Source organism: Pseudorasbora parva, chromosome 16 (genome assembly GCF_024679245.1).
Source record: "Pseudorasbora parva isolate DD20220531a chromosome 16, ASM2467924v1, whole genome shotgun sequence".
NCBI lineage: Eukaryota > Metazoa > Chordata > Actinopteri > Cypriniformes > Gobionidae > Pseudorasbora > Pseudorasbora parva.
Genome location: NC_090187.1, coordinates 4,172,385 through 4,199,869, shown reverse-complemented (window position 1 = coordinate 4,199,869; position 27,485 = coordinate 4,172,385). Strand labels below are relative to the sequence as shown.

The 27,485-nt window shown below is 39.0% G+C and overlaps 1 protein-coding gene across 6 annotated transcripts in view; it reads right to left on the bottom strand.

The window, feature by feature from the left end:
• Window positions 1–27,485, bottom strand: part of kirrel3b (kirre like nephrin family adhesion molecule 3b) — a 262,665-nt gene that overhangs the window by 18,315 nt on the left and 216,865 nt on the right. For all 6 annotated transcript variants that reach the window (XM_067419247.1, XM_067419249.1, XM_067419250.1 and 3 more), the window contains exons 6-9: window positions 22,609–22,714; window positions 10,636–10,784; window positions 10,196–10,323; window positions 9,398–9,524 (exon numbers count right to left, since the gene is read on the bottom strand). In XM_067419247.1, coding sequence (XP_067275348.1) covers window positions 9,398–9,524; window positions 10,196–10,323; window positions 10,636–10,784; window positions 22,609–22,714 — 510 coding nt within the window. The remainder of the gene's footprint in view (window positions 1–9,397; window positions 9,525–10,195; window positions 10,324–10,635; window positions 10,785–22,608; window positions 22,715–27,485) is intronic.

The window sequence follows — 27,485 nt, the reverse complement described above, 5'->3', positions numbered from 1 at the left end:
TGAGCATGAGGCAGATGGAGTGCTGTAGTGAGGGGAATATCAGGCTGGTGGAGAGGAATGTTACACTTCACACCCCTTCATTAGACACCAGTGCTGCAGCGATACCTTGCTGCTTGTAATGTACGCGTGCAACCCTTCGACTCCAAAATCATAATCCACGCGATACGATGCGATAAAGGCTGGAGTGTATGTGTAGTTGCAGGCGTAAGGTAAATACATTCAGATCATTCCCTGCTGGCAGAGGGAAGGCCAGCGCTTGGTGGCTCAGAAGAATCAGCCCATGGATCAGCCTGTAAATGAGGAATATAATTAGATAGCTTATCACTTATCCTCAGAATGCTGGGTTTAAGGAACTCCGTGGGGAGTGGGAAGGCTGGAGGCTGGGAGAGAGGGAGAGAGGGAGAGAGAGAGAGAGAGAGAGAGAGAGAGAGAGAGAGAGAGAGAGAGAGAGAGAGAGAGAGAGAGAGAGAGAGAGAGAGAGAGAGAGAGAGAGAGAGAGAGAGAGAGAGAGAGAGAGAGAGAGAGAGAGATTGGACTGCAGGGAATAGGTTTGAGTCAGTAGGAGGCGTACACGACTAATAATGGATGTAGCATCCTGGGGTGGTGTCATGGGAAGTGGCAATACCCCACAGAATCCTATCCCAAAATGTATTCCTCAGTTAACACAGGTAATGATGCTTAATTCAAAACATAATATTTGTATCATACCTTTTAAATTATGTTTTCTATATCACATTGTAATGCTTACTCTAAAGATTATTTCAGTTTTATATTTTGTTGTTTTATATGTCAGTTTTATATGTCATTTTACGCATGAACCAGCATAGGCCCGTGGGTGGGGGTCCAGCTCCGCCCATAAAGACTCCTGACCCGCTACGGCCACCCTCGGCTCCACCCTGGAGGTCCCCAGCCAACCAGCCAGGCCCCAGGACTAAAGGGTGCCTGCGCCCCTCCCCGTTGGACTTCTTACAGCACGAGGACGCACCTACCGGGAGGGGGGGAGTAATGTTACATGTATGGTCTGTTTTGGTTGTGTTTTTCTCCTTGTACTTCCTGTTTTGCGTTGTCACATGTTCCTTTGTTCAGTTTCCTGCCACTTTTCCGTTGTCATAGTAACCCTCATTAGTTTATTCCCATTCCGCTGTGTTTAGTTAATTGTCATCGTTGTCACCTGTCCCACACGATTAGTTAGTAATCAGTATTGGTCTTTAGTTCTCCCTTGTTCACTCTGTCTTTGTCTGGTCTCATGTTAGATAATGGTGTTTGATTTTCTGTTTTGAGTCTGTCTTGAATAAAGCTAGTTTTGTTTGGAAGTCTTGGATCTCCTCTTCTCTGCTGCATCCGACACCCTTAACAACTAAGACAATGATATTAAAATACTTAGTGAATTGCACTCATATTCTGGGATCAACTGTTTGCCTGTAAAGTATGCATCATCAGTAAGGTGTATACTGAATTTGATCTTTTAACATCAAAGTTTTAGTACATAAGCCAAGTGTTTTAGACTGTACTGCTATTTATAGTGTGTGAAATACTGCTGCAGGTGCTGTATATGGATCACAAGTGTTTAAAAGTTTGTTCACACATCTTTGTTTTTCTCTCTTTTGAGAGTTGACCTAAATATTTGTTGCTTGAAAAAGATGGAAAATTGACAGGCATGTGCTGCAGTTCTGTGAATGCTTTGCCCTCCAGGTCTCTGTGTCAGTCACATGACTGAAAAACAAATATGAATAAGACGACAGACTGCCTATAGCAATAAGTTAATTGGCTATTTTAAGTGAAAGGCGGGACTTCTGTTTCTACAGCTGGCATACCGAGCATTGTCTCATTCATTAGGTCTCTGCTTCATTTTCAGGAGTTGTGAGCAACTTAATCGGATCTGATGCATATTTATTTACAATTTAATAATGTACAATTTATGTGAAAAAAAGAAAAAAAAAACATTTTAGATTAAAGGTGCCCTAAAATGAAAACTGGAATTTACCATGGCATAGTTGAATAACAAAAGTTCAGTACATGGACATCACATACAGTGAGTCTCAACACTATTGCCTCCTCCTTCATATGTAAATCTTATTTTGTTAAAAACACCACGGAAAAACAGGCGATTCTCGGCATAACGGCAACTGTGACACAATCGCTGGGATCATTAATATGTACACCCCCAACATTTGTATATGCCAGCACATGCGTCACGCCCGGATAGCGAAAATGGCAGATCATGGAAAAAGATGTTATGTTCCAGGCTGTGCAGGGGACGTGGGGACTTTTCATACCATTCCCACTGAACAAAAGTGTCAACAGGCATGTTTATCTGTAACCGGATACTGCAACAATTTAATTAAAAATTATTTATTTGCTCGGCCCATTTCACCACAGATGGACAATAGCAGGCTTCACTCAGCATCTGATGTGTTTTTGAAATGCTAAAAACAAAAGTACAAATAGTGAAGTAGATTAAGAATAGGCAATTTCCTAGGCATTTATTGACTTGGGACTATATTATGGGGAAGCACAGATATAATGCAACACATTGCGATCGCTCAACAGCCGGAGGACACGAGGATGAGAGCCGTGATATCTCTGAAGTAGCAGTGCTTCACCTGTGCTTCCACATAATATAGTCCATATCAATATCTGCCTAGGAAATCACCTAGTCTTAAAATGCTTCACTATTTGTACTCTTTGTGAATACGCAGGCTACAAGAAATAATTAGGTGGGTGTTTTTTTTTTTGGATCACTTTTACTCGGGACATGCTAGCTGGCAACATAGGATTCCATTCATTATGCTAAGCTAAGCTAGCAGCGACCCAGCCAAACTAAAACAATGCATGCACTAAGACAAAAATGCATTTGCTCATCTAAATGTAGGAAATAAGTTGAATAAGCCCTATTTCTAAAAATGGTGGAGTGTTCCTTTAACACTTCCCCATATATAAACATAACTTATACAGGTGCTACCTTACTAGCAATCAATAAGCAGTAATTAGGAGTTTATTGAGGGAAAACTCCTAGTTAATAGTGAGTGAATATGTGTTCCCTAATCTAAAATGTCACCAAATGTTTGCTCCATTCCACAGTGCGATTAAGCTTCACTCTGAAAATATGGTTTTAGCATACTTACATTATTAACCTTGCACTAAGCACCACAAATTTATCTCTGAACCACTGTCACCATTTATTTCACTAGCTTTCATTTGCCAAATCATTAATCCGTGGTGATTTCTCTCTTCTCCCCCAGCCTATTTCTGCAAGTTGGCATGGAAGTGGAATACAAATTTTATTAGGGTATGAATATCTGGAGGAAAAAGGAAGATATTTTATACAAAATTATATATATATATATATATATATATATATATATATATATATATATATATATATATATATATATATATATATATATATATATATATATATATATACAAAAGCAGGGACATTAAAATAGGCTCTATTTCAGCTTTCATTTTCTCCAAGTAAACACACTTGTGCACATGCACACACACTTAGACAAACATGTTTTTCCCTGTGTGTTGGTCAAAACGTCCACCAGTGCACTCATGCACACAACCAAAAGTAGCAACCTTCCACAGAGACGCATATGTCCCATTTCTAAGCCGAGTTAATGTACTTTTATCCTGGAGACATAATGTACTCTTTCTGACATACATACACAAACTCTTCATGCACAAAATGTTCCATTATCCCAATAGTGAGTTTGCATACCATTAAAAATGATGGTAAACAATGTGATTGAAAAACAGATTGCTGCTAACTGCAAGTGCTTGCTGGAAGAGTAAAATAAGAGGTGAAAGTAGCATGTGAAAGGTTGCACCTGGTTTGTTTCGCCTCATTTCCGCTGCCATATATTTCCATTACAGGGCTAAACCCAGTCTGCGTGTCCTCTTGCCAGCATTTTCAGCAATTAAATGCAGGACCTGGACTTATTTTACCTGCGCACTGACCTTGGTCACACACCCTATTTTTAAATGTCTTCCCTAAACTCTCAGAAGTTTCTAGAAACTACCCAATCCCCCGTCACCCCTCAATGCCATTCAACCCCATTTTTTTTGTTTTAGCATAACATGGTCCCCAAGGCACTCCAGCTCCACTACATTGTGCCGTTGGCTAAGCACAATTTTTCAACCATCCATCTATTAAAGAGTTTTTACAATCAGCAGAGCTCATGTCTTCCATCTCTGGAGTGTGGTCAAGAGAGAGGGAAAGGTCATGCTATTGTGAGTGAACTCATGCTATATGATTTGTATCTGTTCACATACAGCAATATAATTACGCATGGACAGAAAATGTTGCATGAGTGAGTTAATAGTTGCATTGATACTGCTGCGGTTTACAGTTACAGTTAACTTTTAGCAACAAGAAAACAGATGCCTTGTCAGAATAAAACAAATGAGGCAATACTTGCAGTCTCTTCTGCTCACCAACGCTGCATTTATTTAATTAAATATACAATATAAATAATTAAATTGTGAAATATTACAATTACAAAAATTTAAAAATGCTTATGTAAATATTTTATTCCTTTGATCAAAGCTGAAAGTTTTAGCATCATGACTCCAGTCTTCAGTGTCACATGATCCTTCAGAAATCATTCCAATATCAAACATTAATCAGTGTGGAAAACTAGGTTTTTGTGTGCAAAGTTTAGCCTTGATACTTTTTTTTGCAGAATACTTTGATGAACAAAAAGTTCAGCTTTTATTTGAAATATAAATATTCAGTAATATTATAAATGTTTTACTGTCACTCTCAATCAATTTAATGTGTCCTTGCTGCATAAGTATTATTTTCAAAAAACAAAAAACAGTAGTTTAAACAGTAGTGTAGCAGAAATAACAATTTTTTAACATTTATGATAATAAGAAATATACCTTGAGTGCTAATCAACATATTAGAATGATTTCTGAAAGATCATGTGACACTGAAGACTGGAGTAATGATTCTGAAAAGTCCGCTTTGATCAAGGAGCCCCCTGCCCCCCCCCCCACCCCCTAAAAAAAAAAAAAAAAAAAAAAAATATATATATATATATATATATAAAAATATATATATATAATACAATTAATTAAATTAGCCAATGATTTACTCACCCTCAAGTCCATATGACTTTCTTCTTTTAGACAAATACAATCAGAGTTATATTAAAATATGTCCTGGCTCTTCCAGTGTTCATAATGTCCATTTCTGTTTTGTCCATAAAAGTGCATATATCCATCATATGACGTGGCTCTGGGGGGGTTAATAAAGGCCTTCTGAAGCAAAGCAATGCATTTGTGTAAGAAACATGTCCATGTTTTAAACTTTACAAACTGTAATCTCTAACTTCCACTAACTGTTAAATGCACGTTCAAAAGAGACTGCCGTTCCAGAGCATGATGGGTAGATGCACTTTTATAGACGTCCAAACAGAAACTGCCATTCTAAACGTTGGCGGAGCTAGGACATTTTTTTTATATAACTCTGATTGTATTCGTCTGTAAGAAGAAGGTCATATACACCTATAGAATTGCTTGAGTAAATCATGCAGCCTTGGTGAGCATAAAACATCTTTTATTTGAACAGCAGTGTACATACAACAAAGCAAACAAATTGAATCCACAAGCCAAGTCATATCCACAAGCAACATCACAAATAAATGAACATAAGGACACATTCAGATATTAAATCCCATTAAGACTCAAAATACACATGGATAAATTAGATCCCTATCTGAGGAGATAGGAAAGAAAACGCAGAAAGCAATGTGCATCCATTAGGGTGTTTTCGGCAAACGGTGTCCCCTGCTAGCTATTTGATTATAATTAAATTACACTGGCCCTGAGAGAACGCTGGAACTCTCTTGTCTATATTCAGAGTCTCGGTAGGAGCTCGGGGTTCCGGTGACAGGCAACTGGGAGGAAACAGATATTGACAAATTCCAAATGTGTGCATTTAATTGTTAGCATAAATTAGTTTTATGTGACTCAGTGAGGATCAAGCTAACATAGGTGAATTATTTCTTTTTTGAGCTCTAATTCCCCTTTTCATCCTTCTCACTTGCTTTCTCCCTTTTACTTTCCTCTTACTGATCAAACCGCAAAGCTCTGGTTATCAGTCAGATATTCCTCACATCAATGCTTTTGAATTTCAGTCACTCGTCAGGAGCACATGTTGATGAGGACGATGTGAAATGATTGGCTTCATCTCCCAAATGCACCATAACTTGAAACAATCATCTCCGTGCTACAAGAGAGCCTGCGCCACATGTTGCCACATCAAAGGCTACGCTAGGTGCTCGAGTCTAACATGCAGCACTCGTGTTCACTTCCAGAAATGAGTTAGAACACAGCTTGCAGTTCTCTTGAGGCTTTTTAGAGCGAAAGGGCTCACTTATTGAAAATAATCAAAGGAGTCTTTGATACCTAAAAGACAGATCAAGGTCAAGAGGAGTTAAATGGCAGTCTACAAAAATAATGATAAATAAATACAAATAAAATAGCAATTCAGAGGAATACATCTTAGATAATCCATATACACCGATACCCCTAAAGGTGTGGTGTGGTATCTGGCACCAAGATGTTAGCAGCAGTCCTGTAATGGATTGGACTTGTTTGTTCAGCACATCCCACAGAGGGAATTTGGAGGTCAAGTCAACACCTTAAACTCATTGTTGTGCTCCTAAAACTATTCCTGAAGCACTTTTGCTTTGTAGCAGGAGCATTATCCTGCTGAAAGAGCCACAGCCACCAGGGAATACCTTTCCATGAAAGGCTGCACATGGTCTGTAACAATGCTTAGGTAGGTGGAGCGTGTCAAAGTCACATCCACATGGATTGAGGACCCAAGGTTTCCCAGCAGAACATTGCCCAAAGCATCTCACTGCCTCTGCAGACTTGCCATCTTCCCATACTTCATCCTGGTGCCATATGTTCCCCAGGTAAGTAATGCACACACACCCAGCCATCCCCGTTATGTGAAAAAAACATGATTCATCAAACAAGGCCACCTTCTTCCATTGCTCCGTCATCCAGTACTGATGCTCACGTGCCACTCTTGGTGCTTTCTGTGGTGGACAGAGGTCAGCATGGGCACCCACAAACTGTGATGCACTGTGTATTCTGACAGCTTTCTGTCAGAACCAGCATTAACTTCCTGAGCAATTTGAGCTCCAGCTGAACATTGCAGTCTGTTTGATCATAGCACATGGGCCAGCCGTTACTCCCCACATGCATCAATAAGCCTTGGCCGCCCATGACCCTGTGGCCGGTTCTCCACTGTTCCTTCCTTGGAGCACTTTTGAGAGATACTGACCACTGCAGACCGGGAACAGCCCACAAGAGCTGCAGTTTTGGAGATTCTCTGACCCAGTCGTCCAGCCATCACAATTTGGCCCTTGTCAAACTCGCTCAAATCTTTACAGTTACTCCTTTTTCATGCCCCAAAATCAATTCTGAGGACATATTTTTTTACTTGCTGCCTAATATATTCCACACACTAACAGGTGCCATGATGATGATATAATCAGTGTTATTCACTTCACCTGATCGGTGTAAACCATATCAATGAATACATTTGTTTTCCACAGATGTGTCTTAATAAGAATTGTTTGCACATTCTGATAGAATGTGATACCGCATTTGCAAATTTCACTTCTGTAATGTGATGGAGTCTTGTGAGGAAAAAAAAAAGAAGCACAGCAGCACTTGATATTATCCACTGAGAATTGATCTGATTGTAAAAAGTGAAATACTAAAATAGTGCCAGACTAGGAGTGAGACTCTTCAGGTCGACAGTGATTTGATGCACTTGATTTTGCTTTGCATCAAAAGGGATATCTGAAAATTCAACTGATTCAATACAAAATGCAATACAATTTAAAAGTACAGTAATTAAGTTCAGTAATTTAAAAAGGTTAAAGACCTACAAACGTACACATTATCCAGTATATCGTCATAAACTCTTGCTAAAGTTTTCTACTTGTATATCACATATGGTGAGTGGCAGTTTTAATTGTCATAAACATGATGATGTAGTGTTGGATATTTTCATAAATCTCCCAAAATCTTTCTACTACCAAAAAAAAAAAAAAAAACATGACGGCATTTATTCCAGATTCCAGACAATCCCAAACTCTCTTAGCCTAGAAATCTAGACGCACCCTAGCGGCAGCAAATCTAATCTGCCCGCAAATGTCGTCTAGCAACTCTCAATACACTTCTGAGCTGTAAACGCCAAACTCTTGTCGGGCCAACCACATCGTTTATAAAGTCGGTGGGCGGGGCCATAATGTCGACGGCCGAGTTGCGTTTGCGTGCTTCTAGTAAAAACAGAAACTGGCGAACGGCGGCGGTCTTTCGAATCAGCTTTGACCGCGACTCTGGAAGACTTGGAGTTAAGCTTTTCTCTGAGAAAAGAACAAAGAACGGCACTGAAGTCATTCTTGAGAAGGGAAGATGTGTTCGGAGTTTAGCCGACCGGATACGGCAAATGTTTAATCTGTCAACGAGCTCCGTTTCACCTTCATTGCTAATAACCGTTTATCCGCCCCTCGGATTGAGCCATCAATGGTGAGTTTCCAGACCAAACATCTTGATGTGGGTCTGGCTTGTCAGGCTAGAACTCTCTAGGAATCAAGAATGAATGTAAAGCAGAAGTACTGTTTAGTGTCCCTATAAAGAAGAGAATGGACTTGATGAAAGTGTATGTCATCTGAAATTTCTGTAATTCCTGCGTTCTTTTTAGCACTAGAATAAATGTCTAACTTTGCATATTAATACTATCAGTCATAACAGTTCTTTATTGATTGTCTTTCATTTCACAGCACCAAATTGCATTAGTGAATCTAAACTCGCAGAGGAATCATTCAATGCAAACACAATTGTCACTTTGGCTGAACTTCTCTTATTTTCCACTCACGTCAAAGCTGTAGCCCATGGCAAATAGCTTCAGAGAGAAAGGAGCTTTTAAAAGACGTGTTGGATTTTGCGAATGAAAGCTGTTGTGCGGCTAATGCATGCCGCCTGAATATCAAGCGGCCGTAATGAAGTCATTTATCTGAGAGTAGCCAGTCTCCCGCTATTCTCCTGTGTTCATTAGCCTGTCACAGCCTAAGAAACAGCTCCTCATGCAATTCTTACAGAATATAATAAGCATTAGCCCAGAGAAACGACAGACCGAAGAGTAAACATCCAACTTCTGTCTCGGAGTCAACATGAATGCCAAAATAGGTCTAATTCATATAGCTGTCACCTGCACCTTCAATTGCTAGCACCTGTACTCCTTTACATATGCTCCAAACAGGGATGTTTGCCACCCTCAAACATAAAGTGACACCCCTTATACCTGCAAGTCAAACTCTCATTAACCGTACACCTTTTAGAAGAGCGTCAAACGTACCATTTACGGTGAGAGAGACTTCCTTCTCAGCCGCTCCAACACGAGGCACCACCGCACGACACACATACTTCCCAGCATCCTCTTGCCTGACGGATTTCAGTGTCAGGATGTTCTCATTGCTTAGCACCTGTAGTCAAAGGTGAAAGATCAAAATATTAAAAAGGAGTGCAAAGCCAGCTGGCCAGAGTCAAAATGAATCAGGTCCAATGGGCAGCTAAGCTTGGAAAAAGGCCTTCTTCTCAATTATTAAAATCCAATTTGGGTCAGATGAGGAGGACCGTGTGAACATGGGATATGGTAGGTGACCGTCAATCAGGAGAGAAATAAGACTGGTTGGTTTCATTGGGGCAGAATTTCACCCATGTCTTTGCCAGCATATGGACGCACCTGAAACGGAGGAACTTTCCTAGAAGGATTTCAAGGAATCATAAAAACCCTTATGTTTGCCATCAGGGTACAGCTCTAAATGTAAACATTATGGACCATACTGTCAAATACAATATATATTTTTTTCCATTCGGTTACTGAGCTGTTCAGGAATAAAAGGCAATGTATTAATATATCAAAGGTTTTATATGAAGAATATCACATTGAAGTTTAAAATGAATAGATAAAAAGCCAAAAATCAAATACAAATGATTTTTCATATCTGCTTGATCTTTTATTCTTTACAAAGAAAATATGTTGTCTGAACATCAATGAGGCTAGAATGAAAAATTGGATGGTTGGTGTAAGATAACTGTGTGTTTACTTCAAAGATTAAACTTGGGTTACAGGGTTAAAGGACTAGCAACTTACCACTCCAGAGCCCCGTTTCATCCATACGATAGTTAAAGAGGGGTTTCCTGTCCAGGCACAGTTAAATACAGCATCTGATCCTAGGTCAACCTGTAAAGACTGGGGCTCTGCAGCCATCCGAGGTCCAACTGGAGAAAAGCAGACTAGGTTAGCAGATCAAGTCAGAGATCGTTGTAAGCTCGTTTTAATATAAGATTGAAAGCAGAGAATTATAGTCTCTCATTATAATTCTCCTTGAAAGATTATGAACCAGAGGTGTCCATTCATGCTCATGGTGAGTCTTATTCCTGCAGAGTTTAGATCCAACACACCTGAACCAGCTAATCAAGGTTTTTAGGTCTTATCAGAAGTGTGCAGATATGTTGGAGCAAGCTTTGCAGGATTGTGGTCCTCCAGGATGGTTTGGACACCTCTGCTATGAACAAACATAAAGAACTCACAGTAGACATCCACGTTCCGACTGATGTTGGTGCTACCAAGTGGGTTAGTGACCTCACAGGAAACTGGCTCTGTGAAGAATGAATGGTCCACTATAACTTCATAAGTGTCTCCAGAGACTTCCTTTATCACACTCCCTCCTTTTGCCCACCTACAAAGAGATTATTACAAGTATTAGTACAAAACAAAAGTTAGTGACGAACCTAACAAAAGCCAGTGAACTAGAGGGTTTTAATCTGTACAAAACAAGTGCACATATTACATTATGGATACAACAGCTTGTCACTGCAGCATCCTCAAAGGGAAATCTTATTTACCCCTAAAGTGTTCATAGTAGTACCTTGGTTACACCTTTCTATTCTAATATGCACCTTTTATGGGTAGATACGGTACAACATTGTCCTTCTAAGGGTATTGCCCTAGTGAGAAGCTGTTGTATCTCTAAAGGTATAATTGTTGCACAGTTTGTTCTGAGAGTTTAGCTAGTAAGGAAGTAATTGGTAAGTTTTCCTTGATCATCATCCTTATAGGGGTGTCTAATCCTGCTCCTGTTTAGAGTTTAGCTCCATTCCTTGAACACATATTAAGCAGCTAATAAAGGATTATTAGAAACGTTTAATTTTGGGTCAGGTTGTAGCTAAACTCTGCAGGAAAGTGGCACTCTACACTGTAAAAAAGTTAATGTCTCAAATTAAAATATTGTAGTGACTGGTCACATCGATTTTTTTTTTTTGGTGACCAAATTGAATTTCTGTTAATTAAAGGAACGGTATATAAGACATGTATTTCAATTAATCATAATATGGCCCTGATATGTCACTAAACATTAAGAAATCATGTTTGTTTTAAATACTTGTATCACTGACAACAGTAGTCCGGCTGGGATATTGTCATTTAAAAGTTGTTGTTGCAGCCCTCAACTGATGTCGATGTTGTGTTTTGGCCTGAAGCTCCGCCCTCCACCAATCTACCAATCATGGAGTCAGTATTGTTTCAGCATCTGGGTTGCCAGCTCTGCTCTAGTTACCACAGCTGCAGATCTACAAATGTTCCTGTTGGATCCTGCAGCCTATCTGGCAATCTCAAGTCAGGGGGGTGGGGAAGGGGGAGAGGGGATACACCGGCAGTACCAGTTTTGGCCACAATCTTACACTCTCAGAAAAAAAGGTACAGTGCTGTCACTGGGGCGGTACCCTAAGGTACAAAAGTGAAAAGGTACATCTTTGTACCTTACTCACCCCTAAATGGTACATCTTAGTACCTTAAAATGTACATATCAATACTTTAAGAGTGCAAGATCGTACCTTAAAGATACATAGTAGTACTTTAAAAGTACATATTAGTACCTTTTCGGTTTTGTACCTTAGGGTACCACCGCAGTGACAGCAGTGTACCTTTTTTCGGACAGTGTACAAACACTTCCTTTAAATGATACCATTTCACAGAAATTCAATTTGGCCAACTGAAACATTTAGATGTGACTAGTCACTAGTACTAATACAGTGTAGCAGGATCTGATACCCCTGTCCGTATTGGTCCTGGAACCTTCTGTCAACTAGTCAGATTTGAAGGGGACCTATTATGCAAAATTCACTTTGTGTGTGTGTAAACAACAACAGCAAATCATTTTATGCCTGCTTGACAAACGAGGATCAGTTCAATACTGGATTTGCACATAAGTTGTTTCTGAAAGATTTTTAGATTTAAATGACTGTACATGCTAGTTGATGTGTTGAAAAAACTTAATTCCACAGCAATTACATACATCTAATCACTAATCATTTAGAAACATCTAGTTGCATTCAAAAAATGTTAACTTCTTCCCGAGTCTCTCCATCAGTGTTCAATGCTACTGACTATTTTTGACATTTTACTGCGCGACATTCTCCAGTTTTGTTGTTGCCGGAGTAATCGAAGCATGAGCAGTAAAGGCTCCACCCTAACCTAGAAAAGGGCGCTGGGAACAGCAGCTCATTTGCATTTAAAGACACACACACACACAAAACAGAGTGTTTTTTCTCGCATCCAAATAGAGGCAAATTTGACAAGTTTTAAAAAATTATCTGTGAGGGTTTTGAGCTGAAACTTCACAGGCATATTTTGGGGACACCAGATATTTACATTACATCGTGTGAATCTTGGCAAAATACTGTAGGTCCCCTTTAAAGGTTATGTTTAGAGCTGGGATTAGTGCAACATTATTATTATTATTATTATTATTATTATTAATCTATCATTTCATTTCCTTTCCTTTTAATTGTATAGGTAGTCAAGTGTTATGAACCATGTTAGGGCTATGCTTTATCAGAATGTTGTTCCAGATCCAGCAAAATATGTTTATCTTTGAATATGCCATACTTTGTTAAGTCTCCTACTCATTTATAAGTTCTCCTACTCATTTATAAATTCAAAGCCTTCTATCTAAGATAATTTGATACGTATCCCTAAGCTCATTTGTAAAATAGGTATTGCACAATTTTTTAAACCCAACTTTGTCTTTAATGGAACAGAAAGCCATCATTACAAGTTCCTACCAGATGTACACTATCACAGAAAAAGGGGAACACTATTTAGAAGTTACCATGGCAATAAGAGGAAGACATGGTCTCTAATCCATTTGCTTCTATCATAGTCATCAATGAGACAGATAGCTGCCTGTCAGTAGGTGGTTAGAGAACAGCAGAAAGAAAGACAAGCACCTTCTGTGGGAGCTGATGTATCCAAGGCTGTTTTGTTTGAGAGAATTACAACACTATAATATGACAAATCATTGAGTGAGATTTCTCTTGCCTCAGCATGTTTTTGCCTGGATACCGAGGTAACAGCACTGAATGGAGACAGACTGGCAAAAGACACATGAGACAAAGCCCATATATTGTACCAGGAAATTGAAATTAACAAACTAACATAGCCACTTTGGCAGGCGGAATGTTATATATACTATATATATATATATATATATTATATATATATATATATATATATATATATATATATATATATATATATATATATATATATATATATATATATATATATATATATATATATATATATATATATATATATACCTTTACACCGCTAGATGGGGGAAAATATCACATGTAGCTTTAAGGAAATTGGATTTAAATGAATAGTAAAGATGTGCAACTTGTCGTAAGGGACCACAGCCAAGGGTGATCAAAACAGAAAAAGATATGTGCATTTTTATAATGAAAGACAAATATAAGCTAGTTACTTAAAAGAACATGATAATCATCCTCCTAGGTTCTTGTAATAAACAGGCTATTTAAAGCTAAATTTAATTATGGCATAGTCAATCTTCCCATCTAATTACAAAGCAGCTGCTTTAGAAGCTCAATGTGTAATTTATACAGTGTGTTACTGCAAGAAAGAATATAGCAGGTAACTGCTTCTGTAATTGCCCATAAATATAAAGTTTCAGTGACGCATATTCACATCCCCTAGAACAATTTTGTTGAGGATGGAGGCAACATGCACAGCCGTCTACCCTGATTTGAATATTTTTGGAAGCCCATGTGCGTCTGTGCAGATTTAGCAGGCTGTATTCAAACCTGTTTATGTTAACAACATGAAACGGTACTTCTCAAGCACACTAGCTAGGCCAATTACAACTGCTCTCCCTCCTTATTTTAATTTAGTCAAGAGGGAGACTGTTATCATTTAAATGACACTCTGTCGGGCACACAGATGGTATGAGTTAGTTGCAGAGGTACTCCCACAGAGCAGGTGAATAGTGAAGTTTTGGCATCGTTCTATCAGTGCCGGCTGCGTTGAGTGTACTGAGATGTAAAACTGGCTCGGTAAAGCGATGCTTCTCAACAGCGATCAGTTAATTGGCGTCAAATAAACTCGTTTATTGAAATGAGTACCCTATGTTCAGGCTGTGACACCCATTCTCCATTGGCTTTGGCTTTTACAAATGTCTCCCATTATAGTCGCCAACAGGGAACTGCAAACAAGACCACGCAAGTATGCATTACTTTGTCTGTTTGGGCGAAAGTAATGCCGGAAGACGCATTTCTCTTACATAAATAAATAGTTTCTTATGGAAAACATTGACAATATTAACATCTAGTCTCATTGGTAAGATACAGGGTTTAAGATTAACTTTTTTTTTTTTTATCAACAGCCACTGTGGCTAGTGGCTAAGTTACTTTGCCACTGATTTTGGCCATTTTTCACTGGCCATAATTTTGACATCATGAAGGAAAAACTACATATATGACCATCCAGTGAATAATAGTTTCTGTTCCTCTCAATTCTGATTTCGTTTGAACTCTTATGGTGGTCGATTTAGTCCAAGATTAACATGGCAAGCTTGAATTTATGGGTATGTTCCTCTTTGGCTAATGTACTTTCAAGATGGAGGGCCAACATGGTGACCAGCAATCGAAACCCTCATCCGTATGTATTTTCAATGGCATATTATAAACTTACGAGAATACTTTATTACTTGAAAGAAGTAAATATACATTAATCAGAACATATACTTTTAAAAGAACTACGTCTTTTTAGCTAAGAATAAACTAAAAAAGTTACACAGTGTAGCTTTAAGTCATTATAGGGCAAAGCAACTATTAAGACAATATTTATGCAGCACTGGCTGCAAGCTTCATAAACCTTCTTCAGGCTTTACCAGAACTTTGTCGCTGTAATGCTAACAGTTTACATTCAAGCTTGTGTGCTTGAGTATTTTAAAGTGTTCTTCTTTTTCACAAGGTGAGTAAGAGGCTGTTCAACAAACCTTATTACTCTGGCCTCAAGAATGGGCCCGCCTCCCATGCTGTTTTTTTTTTTTTTTTATCTGCTTGGAGCGAGTCGAGTAAGACCAGTTTCATTTTGTGCAGTTGACCCGGATGGCGGTGGGGTTTAGGGGAGTGTAAAAGATATAGGCCAGACAGAGCCGTGTGTGAAAACATCCTTCCCCTGGCCTCAAGAGGCACGCTAGAGGTTGCAGTCTTTACCGTCCCTTAGAGCACCTGCCTCCCATATAAAAGACGTTGGTTCGAATCCCGCTTGTAGTGGGTCAATTAGGACCGGTTACATTTGGTGCCGTGACCCGGATGTGAGTGAGGTTTACAGAGCTGAGTGTAGGTCGAGGAGGGCCAGTTACATCAATATATCTATAAACCCAGCATGTCTTTTAAATTAACTTTTGTAAAGGTTAATTATTGATTTTTCAATCTTTCACAATAATGAAAAGTTTTTGAATTACTTGGGACATCTTCAATGATTTTATTTTCTAAATAAATAATAATATATGTAAATCATTTTTATTAATTAGATTTAACCAGAGACAAATTGCACATTTAATTCAATCACACAGCTCTAAAAACAAATCAAACTATTATTCTGATTGCTCAAACTATGGCAGTACAGAGCAAAGCAGGACTGCATGTTGGTTTTAAGCCTATGGGGTGGCAGACTGGGAGGTTTGGCCGGCTGAACAGACCCAAATGGTGGGTTAGCTTTGCCAGAGCTGAAGGATTCAGCGCTGCACACTGAAAGAGCCAAAACATCCGTGAGCACAGTGGCTCCGCTGGGCTTTAGCCAGGGTCTTCTAAAAAGAAAAAAACATGACTCAACAGAGCGCCTGTGTAAACTTTTGTAAACTCTGAGACTCCTTTATTATTCTGGAGTAGAAGGTACAGTGTCAGGAGGAATATAATGTCTGGTCAATGATCAGACAAAGCTTTGGATCCAAACTGTTTTTAGATTTTTTTCAGGAAAGAAATAACAGCAACAACAACAACAACAATACTTGTCTTTGTAGGAGCTTTTTTGACTTGGCAGAGAAGTCATACCCATGACAAAAGATTAATTATTATGAAAATAAAATTCCCTAAAAGAATATTCTTAAATGAAAACATTCCAGAGATTTTCTCCACATAATGGACTTCTATGGCAATTAACGGCTGAAGGTCTCAATCAATGCAGTTTCAAAGGAAGGGCTTAAGAGACTGCACAATTCCAGCTGAAGAATAGGCTTTTATCCAGCCAAACCATTGTCATTTGCAATTTTTGTAAAATATTTTATTTATTTATATATTTTAACCAAAATTGCTCATTTCGTTTTTTTTTTTTTTTGATAACCGTGTGTGCGGCAAACAGCAACACCGATAGGATTTGTTAAATTGACCGTTTCAGTGTCCGTACTGGGCCAGATGACATTTCAATTCATCTGTATGCTGTGGGACAGGTGCCGTAGATGATGAGGCTGACTTCTCCTTCCCTCTCTCTCAGTCTGGGATGATGCCATACACACACTTTCTAGGTTACAATAAAGCTGCTGTTCCCTCCATTATGATACCATCACGACATGGAGTCATATTGGCCAATCTAGCAGCCAGCAGGACAGATGCCCGGAGTTTAATTTTCTGTTTTGAGATATCGGCTGCATCTGTTGCTGTTGGTTAGTTTTCCATGTGCTGTTCCCTGGTTGATGAATCATGTCTGGCTGCTTCTGAGTGTCGCTGGGGAGAGCGGTCATGGAAAACAAACAACGGAACCGCCCGTATCTGTGTGTGCACATCAAACACATGATGAGCAAAGAAAGCAGCCCGCCATGAAAACCTCTTCATCTGCTATGTCAAAGACATCACTGAAGAGATGCACAACATGGCTTAACTATCCCCAAAACAGACAACCGACAAGCACAATGCCTGAAACATAATTGCTATAGTGATAATTGGGGAGTAAATCTGTTTGTTTGTTAGATCAATCAAAGGACACGTTCAGACGTCTCTCTCTCTCTCTCTCTCTCTCTCTCTCTCTCTCTCTCTCTCTCTCTCTCAGAAAAAAACTATCTAACAGAAAAATAGTAGAAACTACAAGTATAAATAACTGAAACGTATTAGTTAATATATATCACAACATGGTTTCAATATAAAACGCCATGTACATGTACCAGATAACCCTTATTACACATATATAAAAGTGGCACAGTCAAGAAATGTCATGTTCACTCTTAAGACATTATTTTGGGCGTAAATGAAGTCCACATCTTTCCTCACTCCCATAGCTTAAAAATGAGCCGGAGTGGTAATGATCATCTCAACGCACATGACTCTGGGTACCCACCACTCCTCACCACATCACATTATGTCGGCACCACAATAATAGCATTTCTACTTCTTTAGTCCCTCAATCAATGGCCAACAAAATTACCCCACGTTAATGTCAGGGACATTTCAATGCAGCATGGTACATGAATCCTCGTTGGAAGGCTATCATTAATTCTAACACTCTCTGGCGCTGATATTTTTATTGCTCTCCTACAGAGAAAGTCATCAAAGTGGGCATCAATCAAGACATTTATTAAATTCACAAGTGAGATGCCACTAAATTCCCTCAGATCAATGTCAGCACTTGCTAGAGGGCCCGTAGACATGAAAGTGAGAAAGAGGAACTCAGTGCAGTGTCCTGAGACTGATAGCATTTAGGAATTTATATTATTAGAAAGATAATCATTTCACAAATTCTGATCCCTAATAGTCTAATGCGGTGAATTCATGGGCCGTTAACATGTTACGCCCGTGATAGAGTGCTATCAGAAACCCTGGAGTGAAAGAAAACACTGATGCCCCGACTGCGCCGACGCCTTGCTTCAGGCAAAATGATTCCTTGCTCAGTACAGCTAACTAAATAAATATTGCAAAAATGTAGAATATTTTCATGCACTGTCAGTGCTGTTTCAGCACCCGATTCACTAAATTAACTGTGCAAAATCTTTAAAAAAATGATGTGACAAATGCAGTTAAACACAATGCTGCTTCCTACAGGAAGATGCAGCTGACTACTGCAAACTGGCATAGTTTACTGAGTAGACTGTGATCCAGACACATACAACTACCCTTTGCAATGCATGATTCTCCAAACATCTCTATATGTATCTGTATATACTCACTCTTCTCCATTATACGATGAACTAATGAATAACACAGCCCCACTTTATATTAGGTGGCCTTAAGTACTATGTACTTACATTAAAAAAATAAGTACAATGTACTTACTGTGTTCAAATTGTATTGCCAAACACCTGTGCTGATACTGAGGTGGGATACGGGTAGAGTTAAGGACAGGTGAGGTGGTGTGAGTCAGTTTAGGGTAGAGTTAGGGACAGGTGTGGTGGTGTGGGTCAGTTTAGGGTAGAGTTAGGGACAGGTGTGGTGGTGTGGGTCAGTTTAAGGGTAGAGTTAGGGACAGGTGTGGTGGTGTGGGTCAGTTTAAGGGTAGAGTTAGGGTCAGGTGAGGTGGTGTGGGTCAGTTTAAGGGTAGAGTTAGGGACAGGTGTGGTGGTGTGGGTCAGTTTAAGGGTAGAGTTAGGGTCAGGTGAGGTGGTGTGGGTCAGTTTAAGGGTAGAGTTAGGGACAGGTGTGGTGGTGTGGGTCAGTTTAAGGGTAGAGTTAGGGTCAGGTGAGGTGGTGTGGGTCAGTTTAAGGGTAGAGTTAGGGTCAGGTGAGGTGGTGTGGGTCAGTTTAAGGGTAGAGTTAGGGACAGGTGAGGTGGTGTGGGTCAGTTTAAGGGTAGAGTTAGGGACAGGTGAGGTGGTGTGGGTCAGTTTAAGGGTAGAGTTAGGGACAGGTGTGGTGGTGTGGGTCAGTTTAAGGGTAGAGTTAGGGACAGGTGTGGTGGTGTGGGTCAGTTTAAGGGTAGAGTTAGGTGTAAGGTAACTGCCAACTGTGTAATTAAAAATGTAACTACATAAATTAGACAGATGTAATTACGTTTTTATTTTATTTTATTGTAAGTACAATGTAAAAACGTATGCACACAATAAGTGCATTGTATCAAATAATTAATTAAATGCTAATTAATATTAATTAATGTTAGTAGTAGTTAAGACCACTTAATATAAAGTGGGTCCAATAACACTTTGCACTGAAATAAATATGCAATTCAGCCTTTCTATGAAAAAAATAATAATAATAAAAAAAGTACATTTAATTGAATGTGTTACTTGCATTTTTACTTGAAAATTTCTCTGTACAAAAAAATATTTTTTTTGTTTCCTTTTCTCAGTGCACTTGCATTATTGTACTATGGAGCCTGGGAAGTCACCTGAAGCAGTTTAGCAATTCGTCCCCTCAGATTATAAACCATACTTACAGTTTCTTAAAATGTTCCCTCGGTTTAATAAATCGATTGGATGTTTACCAAGGGAATCTTCTAACAGTATTTACTGAGAGTTAACATTGGGAAAATATGTATTTATTGCATAAGGGGGGAAATCTCACATAAAAATAACTAAATCAAATGGCTAAATAAAATAGTGTGTTCTGCCTGGTGGGGTTTTTACAGCTCCACAGTCCCTCTCCTTCACTCCATCCCTCATCCGCCAGCTATCTTTTGTTTTCTCAAGCTGAATTCAGGATGAATATTACTCCTGCAGATATTGTACAACAACACCCAATGCCACAGACCTCACAGGAATAAAGGAACAAAGAAATCTATCCGATAAAGGGCTTAGTTTCAAGAAAAACACAAAAGCTCCATGGACAACCGCATAACTAGAAATAGTATCACACTGAATATTAAAGCTGTATCGGTTCTAAAAAATAACATAAAAATAAAAACTTTTCCAATGCCTGAAACGATAAATCCTATATTAAATAACGTACACTACATCTTAAACTTTTGTTATTGGTCCTGACCAGTGCTTGAGTTGTGCTGAATTCCCCTGCCAGATTATTACTCCCCTAGTATTGGTAGATTTAGGATTAGTTGTGGAGGAGGGGTTAGGATTAAGGGTGGGGTTGAAATTAGGCAATCCGCTAGTGACTTCAGTGTGTAACGCTCAGCTTCTAGGAAGATTAACACATAAAATAAAACATTATTTGTATTAATAAGATCCAAATAACAGGCCGACATGCAAGATGGTGTGCACAGGACACAAACAACACCGGACTGTGCTGATCCTGGCCAGCTGGTACGGTTGTGGCTTCGTTTTCCACTGTAGGGCTTATAACAGGCACTCTTTGAAATGTAATCAAAAAAGCGTCAGTTGTTTCCTTGGTAACACAGCAGTTTACTGATGATATGAGATATAAATAATCATTATGATCAGATATTTATTTTAATTGTATCATTAATTTGTGTGTACGTCGCTCAGATAGAGAGCTTAGCCATCTACAGAGAAACTGGTAGCCAGAAAACAGTCAAGTGACCAATCCTGAGTGGCAATGTCACTTAATGGATTCTACCATTAGACAACCGTGCTGAGAATTCAGGGCTGGGAGTGGTTTGTAATCGTGCCGTGTCGTACCAGGTTGAAGTGGAAACACAAATGGATCCGTTCCTTACCATTCTAAGAACCGTTCGGCGCGGAGGTGGAAAAGCGGCTGACTTTTTTTTTTTTTATGGAACCGTCAATGCCAGTAAAGGAACTTTATTGTTAAGAATATACTTTTCTATATATATATATATATATATATATATATATATATATATATATATATATATATATATATATATATATATATATATATATATATATATATATATATATATATATATGTTATATAATATATTGAATATAATATATGTTACTTTTTCATCAGGCCATGTAAAAGTTGGAATGAAGAGATTCTGGCTCTTCTTAAATGAATGACTAAACAGGTGTTTTCCCCATTTGTAAAATGTGTTCTGCTAATCATGCCAGATATTACGAAAAACCTGGCTTACAGATAACCCAAGAGATGCAGGGAATTAATCGTTTTAGTACTGTATAAGAACATTTTAAGGTCAGATTTGTATCAAATAAAATGTGACTTAACATGGCACTTTGTAATTTGTGAAGTGATTTTTATGCTATTACTTTATTGCAGTTATGCTATCAATCAGCTTTGCATGTGTGGACGATACCACAGGCAAACAAACCTCATGAGGGAGCCTCACACTTCTTCCGACACTTGTTTAAACCAAAACTACGCCCTTGCAACAGAGGGATCTTTTGTCTTTTTCTTTTTTCCACTTTAAGCACTGGTTCTGACCTTTATAATTAAGATTCTGGCAGCTATATGTGCTAATGCCTATCCATGAAAAGACAGTAACATGCATGTACAAGAGTGTAGGTGGAAATAACACAGTGTCATGCCAAGGCAACTTGAATTGCTGAAGTCAAAACAGTCAATATTTCTGGCATGCACACTCTGCCACGCTATCATGACATTCGTCCTGTGTAAATCGGTAAGTTATGCCATTGCTCTTCCGAGCAGAAGCTGGTCATCTCTGCAGGTGTGAAAAACAAAACGGCCAAAGTGTCTTCATTCTATAAAGTGTCTTCTCAGATCTGATGGGTAATCAAACAGGCTTGTCTGATTCCAGCGTCTCGCATTAAAAAAAAAGAAGAACGTAGAAACAACTCGATTTTACCCACCTACAACTGTATCATCCATCTGTTCCATTCCTGAGTACATCTCGATTCACCGCTGTGCAATTCCCTTTACTATTGATTTTACTGCTCTTATTTTTCACCTAGTTTTAAAACCCACACAGGAAAGCATGTTCTAACAAATCGTCTCGCTATTGGCCCTCCGCAAGGCCGAGGCTACATCTTACAGAAATAAATAACCTGTATTCCACCTCTTTCTCATCTGTTTGGAGAGGACAGGAAACATTATTCTTGGATATTGGATCAGTGTGTCAGATAGACGCATCCCTGCTTTGATTTGAATGCCTGATGTGGAACACCGATCCTCGTTTTGGCTTAGACATAGCGAACCGATGCCAGCCACGATAGTGGATTTCAGCTTTGAGACGGCTCTAAAAAATATTTGCAACTGAATGCCAGAGCATTTCTGTAACACATTAATGTGCCAGTCAGAAGATAAATGTGAATTACAATTAGTTCTATTTGATCATCATCACAGGTGTATTATTATAGAAGACCTACAGCACTGAATGATTTGCCTTTTTTTCTCACGCTCGCTCTGTTGGGTTTGGTGTCTTACTTGTATTGTGTGACTGGTGGATTAGCTTTGGCTGAGCAATGAAACTTCACCAGGTTTCCCTCGAGGACTGGTTGAGGCTCCACGGAGAGATTCACCAACGGCAAGTCTGCAGGAAGACAAAAGCAATACAAGAAACTAATAAGAAAACGTTACCTTTTCAGCAAAAATTCAACAGTAGGTGAATATTTGTTCCATCTATTATCTGGTCAGGTAAGAGCGTTGGAAATAATTATGAGAGTATTAACTGTGCATCATCAAAAGATGTGAAAATCTGGAAACAAAGCACTAACTAAAGCGCTCTGTGTCGACTAATGAGAGGTATACCTTCTAATCTTTGCAAATGAAGACTAATGGGAACAGCAGTTTAATCACAAATCATTCCATTGCAATAAAAAAAAGAACAAAGAACAAAGAACATAGCGTAATGACATTTAAACCGGGATACTAATAACACAAACACAGATTATGCGACCAATACCATGATATATTTTTTTTTCATTTTAATTAAAACCTTGCCTACTTAAATGTTCTCTTACCATAGCATGTAATATTCATGTGAAAAAGACAAATAATACAATTTACAGACAAAATTGATCACATCAGTCCTTAAAATAATTCTACAAAACCAGAGTAATTCAAACTCAGAAGCCGTTATAGATTTCCGTGACTAATATAACTCTTCAGCTATAAATTGTATTCTAAGCAAGTTAAAATATGCTCATTCTCATGTCTTTTAATAATAATATTACTAATATTAATTTGTTACATTAAGCGCTTTTCTGGGTCCTCAAAGCGCTTTATATAGAAGGAGGGAATCTCCTCAACCTCATCAATGTGCAGCACCACCTGAATGATGCGGCAGAACGCCCTTAACACAGCAGCTGATTGGTGGAGAGGAGACCTGTAGAAGCCAATCAGGAGAGGGGGATGATTAGGAGGCCATGATGGACTGAGGCCAATGGGCAAATTTGGCCAGGATGCCGGGGTTAAACCCCTACTCTTTTTCCAAAGGACAAGCTGGGATTTTGAATGACCACAGAGAGTCAGGACCTCAGTTTAACATCTCATTTGAAGGAAGGAAGTTCTGGGATGTTAGGACCCACACAGAGCACAGAGTGAGCGCCCCCTGCTGGTCTTACTAACATTTCTTCCAGCAGAAACCAAGTTTTCCAGGTTAGTCACCCATCCAGGTACATCAGCTCTGTTTAGCTTCGGTGGGAAGCCCAATGTCTTGAGCTACAGGGTGATGTGGCTGCTGGTTTTATTCATATTTGAAACACAAATGAAGATATGTTTAATTAATTATTTCTATCCCTCAATAAAGTCCATGCAACCACATTTTTTAGCTTCCAAAAAATTGTAAAACTAATGCATGTGAATTAAGCGGTTTAGTCCGCTCAAACTTTCTGAAGAGACTTGATCACTTTATATGATAAACAGATGGAATTTAGACTTTATTCACGTATAAACATTGATCAGCTAACATAAACAGAAGCTCAACCTCACTTGTTTGAGACACTAGAACAAACCTCAGTCTTGCTGAAGCTCAAACGTGCTGCATAACACAAGATTGAACCTCATTGGTTCTTGCTGAAGCCCAAACGTGATGCTTAAGACGAGAACAAACCTCATTAGTTCTTGATGAAGCTCAAACTTGCTGCGTAACACAAGAATGAACCTCACTGGTTCTTGCTTAAGATCAAACGTGCTGCATAACACGAGAATGAACCTCATTGGTTCTTGCTGAAGAACCAGGGGAAAATGGATAATTACCAGGAGAATGAACCTCACTTGTTCTTGCTGAAGAACCAGGGGAAAATGGAGAATTACCAGGAGAATGAACCTCATTGGTTCTTGCTGAAGAACCAGGGGAAAATGGAGAATTACCAGGAGAATGAACCTCATTGGTTCTTGCTTAAGATCAAACGTGCTGCGTAACACAAGAATGAACCTCACTTGTTCTTGCTGAAGGTCCAGGGGAAAAAGGAGAATTACCAGGAGAAGTTACCTCATTGGTTCACATGCTTGAGCTTCTAGTTACCACAAATGATGTGTGCTGTGCGTTGATGAATTGTTAGTGAATAAAAGTAAACTAAGCTGGATGAACTAACCCAATCTTTGTTTAGCATCTTTCTAAATATTACTATTAGATGCAGTAGATGTCGCTCATACGCATGTGATGCACGGAAAAGTACACCGATATACAACAAAAACAGCTTTAAAGCTCTCCAGAGATGCTAAAAAAAGGAAAAGAGACCTAATTGTTGTGCTTTTACCAAGAATGGACAGTGGCAAGCACAGAAGCTAAGCAGCACACATCAGCGATTCAGCATCCACAGAGAGCACAAGAGGGAGAGATAAAGATAGATGAGTAGAGAGAGAAAGAGAATCTGCTGCCAGTCATGCGTTTGAGAGCCAGCTATTCTACATACGTGTTTTCTGTGTCCTATTATACTCAAGTAACACTAATTTAGTCTGTGCTGGCACGGCTGTATTCCAACAACACAGATCAGCGAACCAAAAGAAAACAGGGCTGACTCAGATGGAGTGTCATCGGGGCACTGCTGCAGTGTGAAGTGTGTGTGTCTCCTCTGAGGTACAGTATGTGGCCCACAGGAGCACAGCTGGGCAGAGTGGCATCCCGGCATTTGGTGCAGGTGCTGCCCTTTTTCCCCATCTGCCTTTTTCGACCACACACACCTGTGCCAGGTTGTTCACAGGCTGCACAACACCAACCGTCATTCCTGAGCCCTCGGGACACACCAGCGCGCTCATGGACAAACTGATTAGTGCTGTGTGCTGCCCGGTTACCAGCAGGATACGTGTAAAGCGTTTACTCAGGCTAATTGGGCATGCAGGTAGGTGGATATCAGAGGTAGGGGTGCTCAGGCTTGTCTACGGGTTGATAAATATTATAAAACAGAAAGTTATGCCTCTAAATATTGACCGCAGATTGCTTATTCATACACCAAGTTGAGATAAACAGCACAGACCATATTAGCCCAAATGTAGGCTGAATAATATTAACCCTAAAACAAGTCTACTGTATTATATGTGATAGGCAAACTTCTATGGCCTCACAATCTACACTGATATAAAATATTATGTGGGTAAGTAAACACTACAGAAACCAACTAAATAAGTTCTATATTATACTCAAAAAAGTGTAGAAATCAAAGCACAAATATCAACGTTATGAAATTAAGTTAAACATACTCACATTTTCTGATACTGGCGATACAGGCATAACTTCTGTCATGTGATTAATATTTTCTACGGTTTTAGCAAATAAAAGGCATTCAGGTCATGGTACACAAGTTCTGGACTGAAGTAAGAGGAATGCTTATTTTTCCATCTCTCATTTATCACTGTATTACATTGCATTATACGTTTTATTATATGTTTTACCAATTAAAACGGCAGAGCTTTGATAAAAAAATATCATCCTAGAGTGACAACTGATTATATAAAATACCAAATGTCACACTCGATATATGGGATGAAAATGTTTTTTAGTATGTTTTACTAATGTTTAAAAAAAAAAAAATATAGGATACATATAGGATATATAGGATATATATCTTCATAAGTTTGACTGTTTTCGGAAAGAATTAGTACAGCGTATCTGTCTTTTATAAATATGATAAAACTAAAGACTCTTCAGAGATATGAAAGATGAACTCTATGTACTCTATAGGTACTCAATAATTAAAATGAGATCGACAGAAACTGTGTGTGCTATGCCCCCTTTAACGTTAATTTTTGCGCCTTAGCTGTTTTGAAGCATATCATGATTGCGTTTGATGTCTGCTCAAGTCTTTTGAGAGCAACCCTTGAGGGAGACGAAAGCCATCAAAAGTGTCTTCTACTTATGACAAAACTGAAGTGACACAAACAATAATGAAATAAGCGTTTTTAGATGGACGTTTAGCCATGGAGGAATGACTAGCTCCTCTCAAAGGCCCAGACTCAAGAGGCACATTGGCAGAAGCTCACGGAGACCCTCGTGACCCGCAAATCTATCGACAGACAGTGTCTTAATAAAGTAGTCTGTTTGTCACTTTGATGTATAAATGCATGAGTCTCTCTGGTCTAAGACACACGGGAGAGGCTATCAATATGCAGCTCTGCTAATTCCTCAGCTTCATCAACAGTGAGAGCACGAAGGCAACAATGACAGGCCCCGAAACAATGCAATTGGAGGAGAGTAGTGATCTAAAAAAAAAAAAAAATTATATAAAATAAAAATGGTTGGGGGGAGAGGGGGACAGTGGTGAGATGACAGCTTTTGATCGGAAGTTCAAAGCAAGGAGCAGATGGTGGTTTTGAACAATCGGCCAACTTCCCCAGAGTTGTGAGGAAGGTGCCAAGGAAAATGGCTTCTCTGTCTTTCTTAAAGCTTGATTTCCATTCTCCCTGAGTCGCTGAGGCCAGCTGTTCTCAGTGAGACCGAAAGGGCCGATGGCCTCGTATCAGCAGGAGGAGGGCGATTTAATCTCTTTATAACTCAACTGAATCTGTGCCACAGTGTGGGTTTCACTGACACTCACATCAACTTTTTTACTCTCTGCAAACACAGTTCATGTGTCTATTTTGGAGACCAAGGCTAGTACTTTCAAAGGCTCTTTGCGATGAGTCACTACTGTATAAAGTAATCCATGCATTTTACTACCAAAAGCAGCAGTGCACTGCAGCTTAGCTTATACTTCTCACTTAAGACTACACGGATGTAGTGCTCTTGAACGAGATGTTTAGTTTTGTGCAATTAATTTAAACATTGTGCAGTTTTTGCCCTATGGAATTGTCTGTCAAGCTTTTTACATGAATAATGTATTGCTAAATCATATATCCCTGCAAAAAAAAAAAAAAAAAAAAAA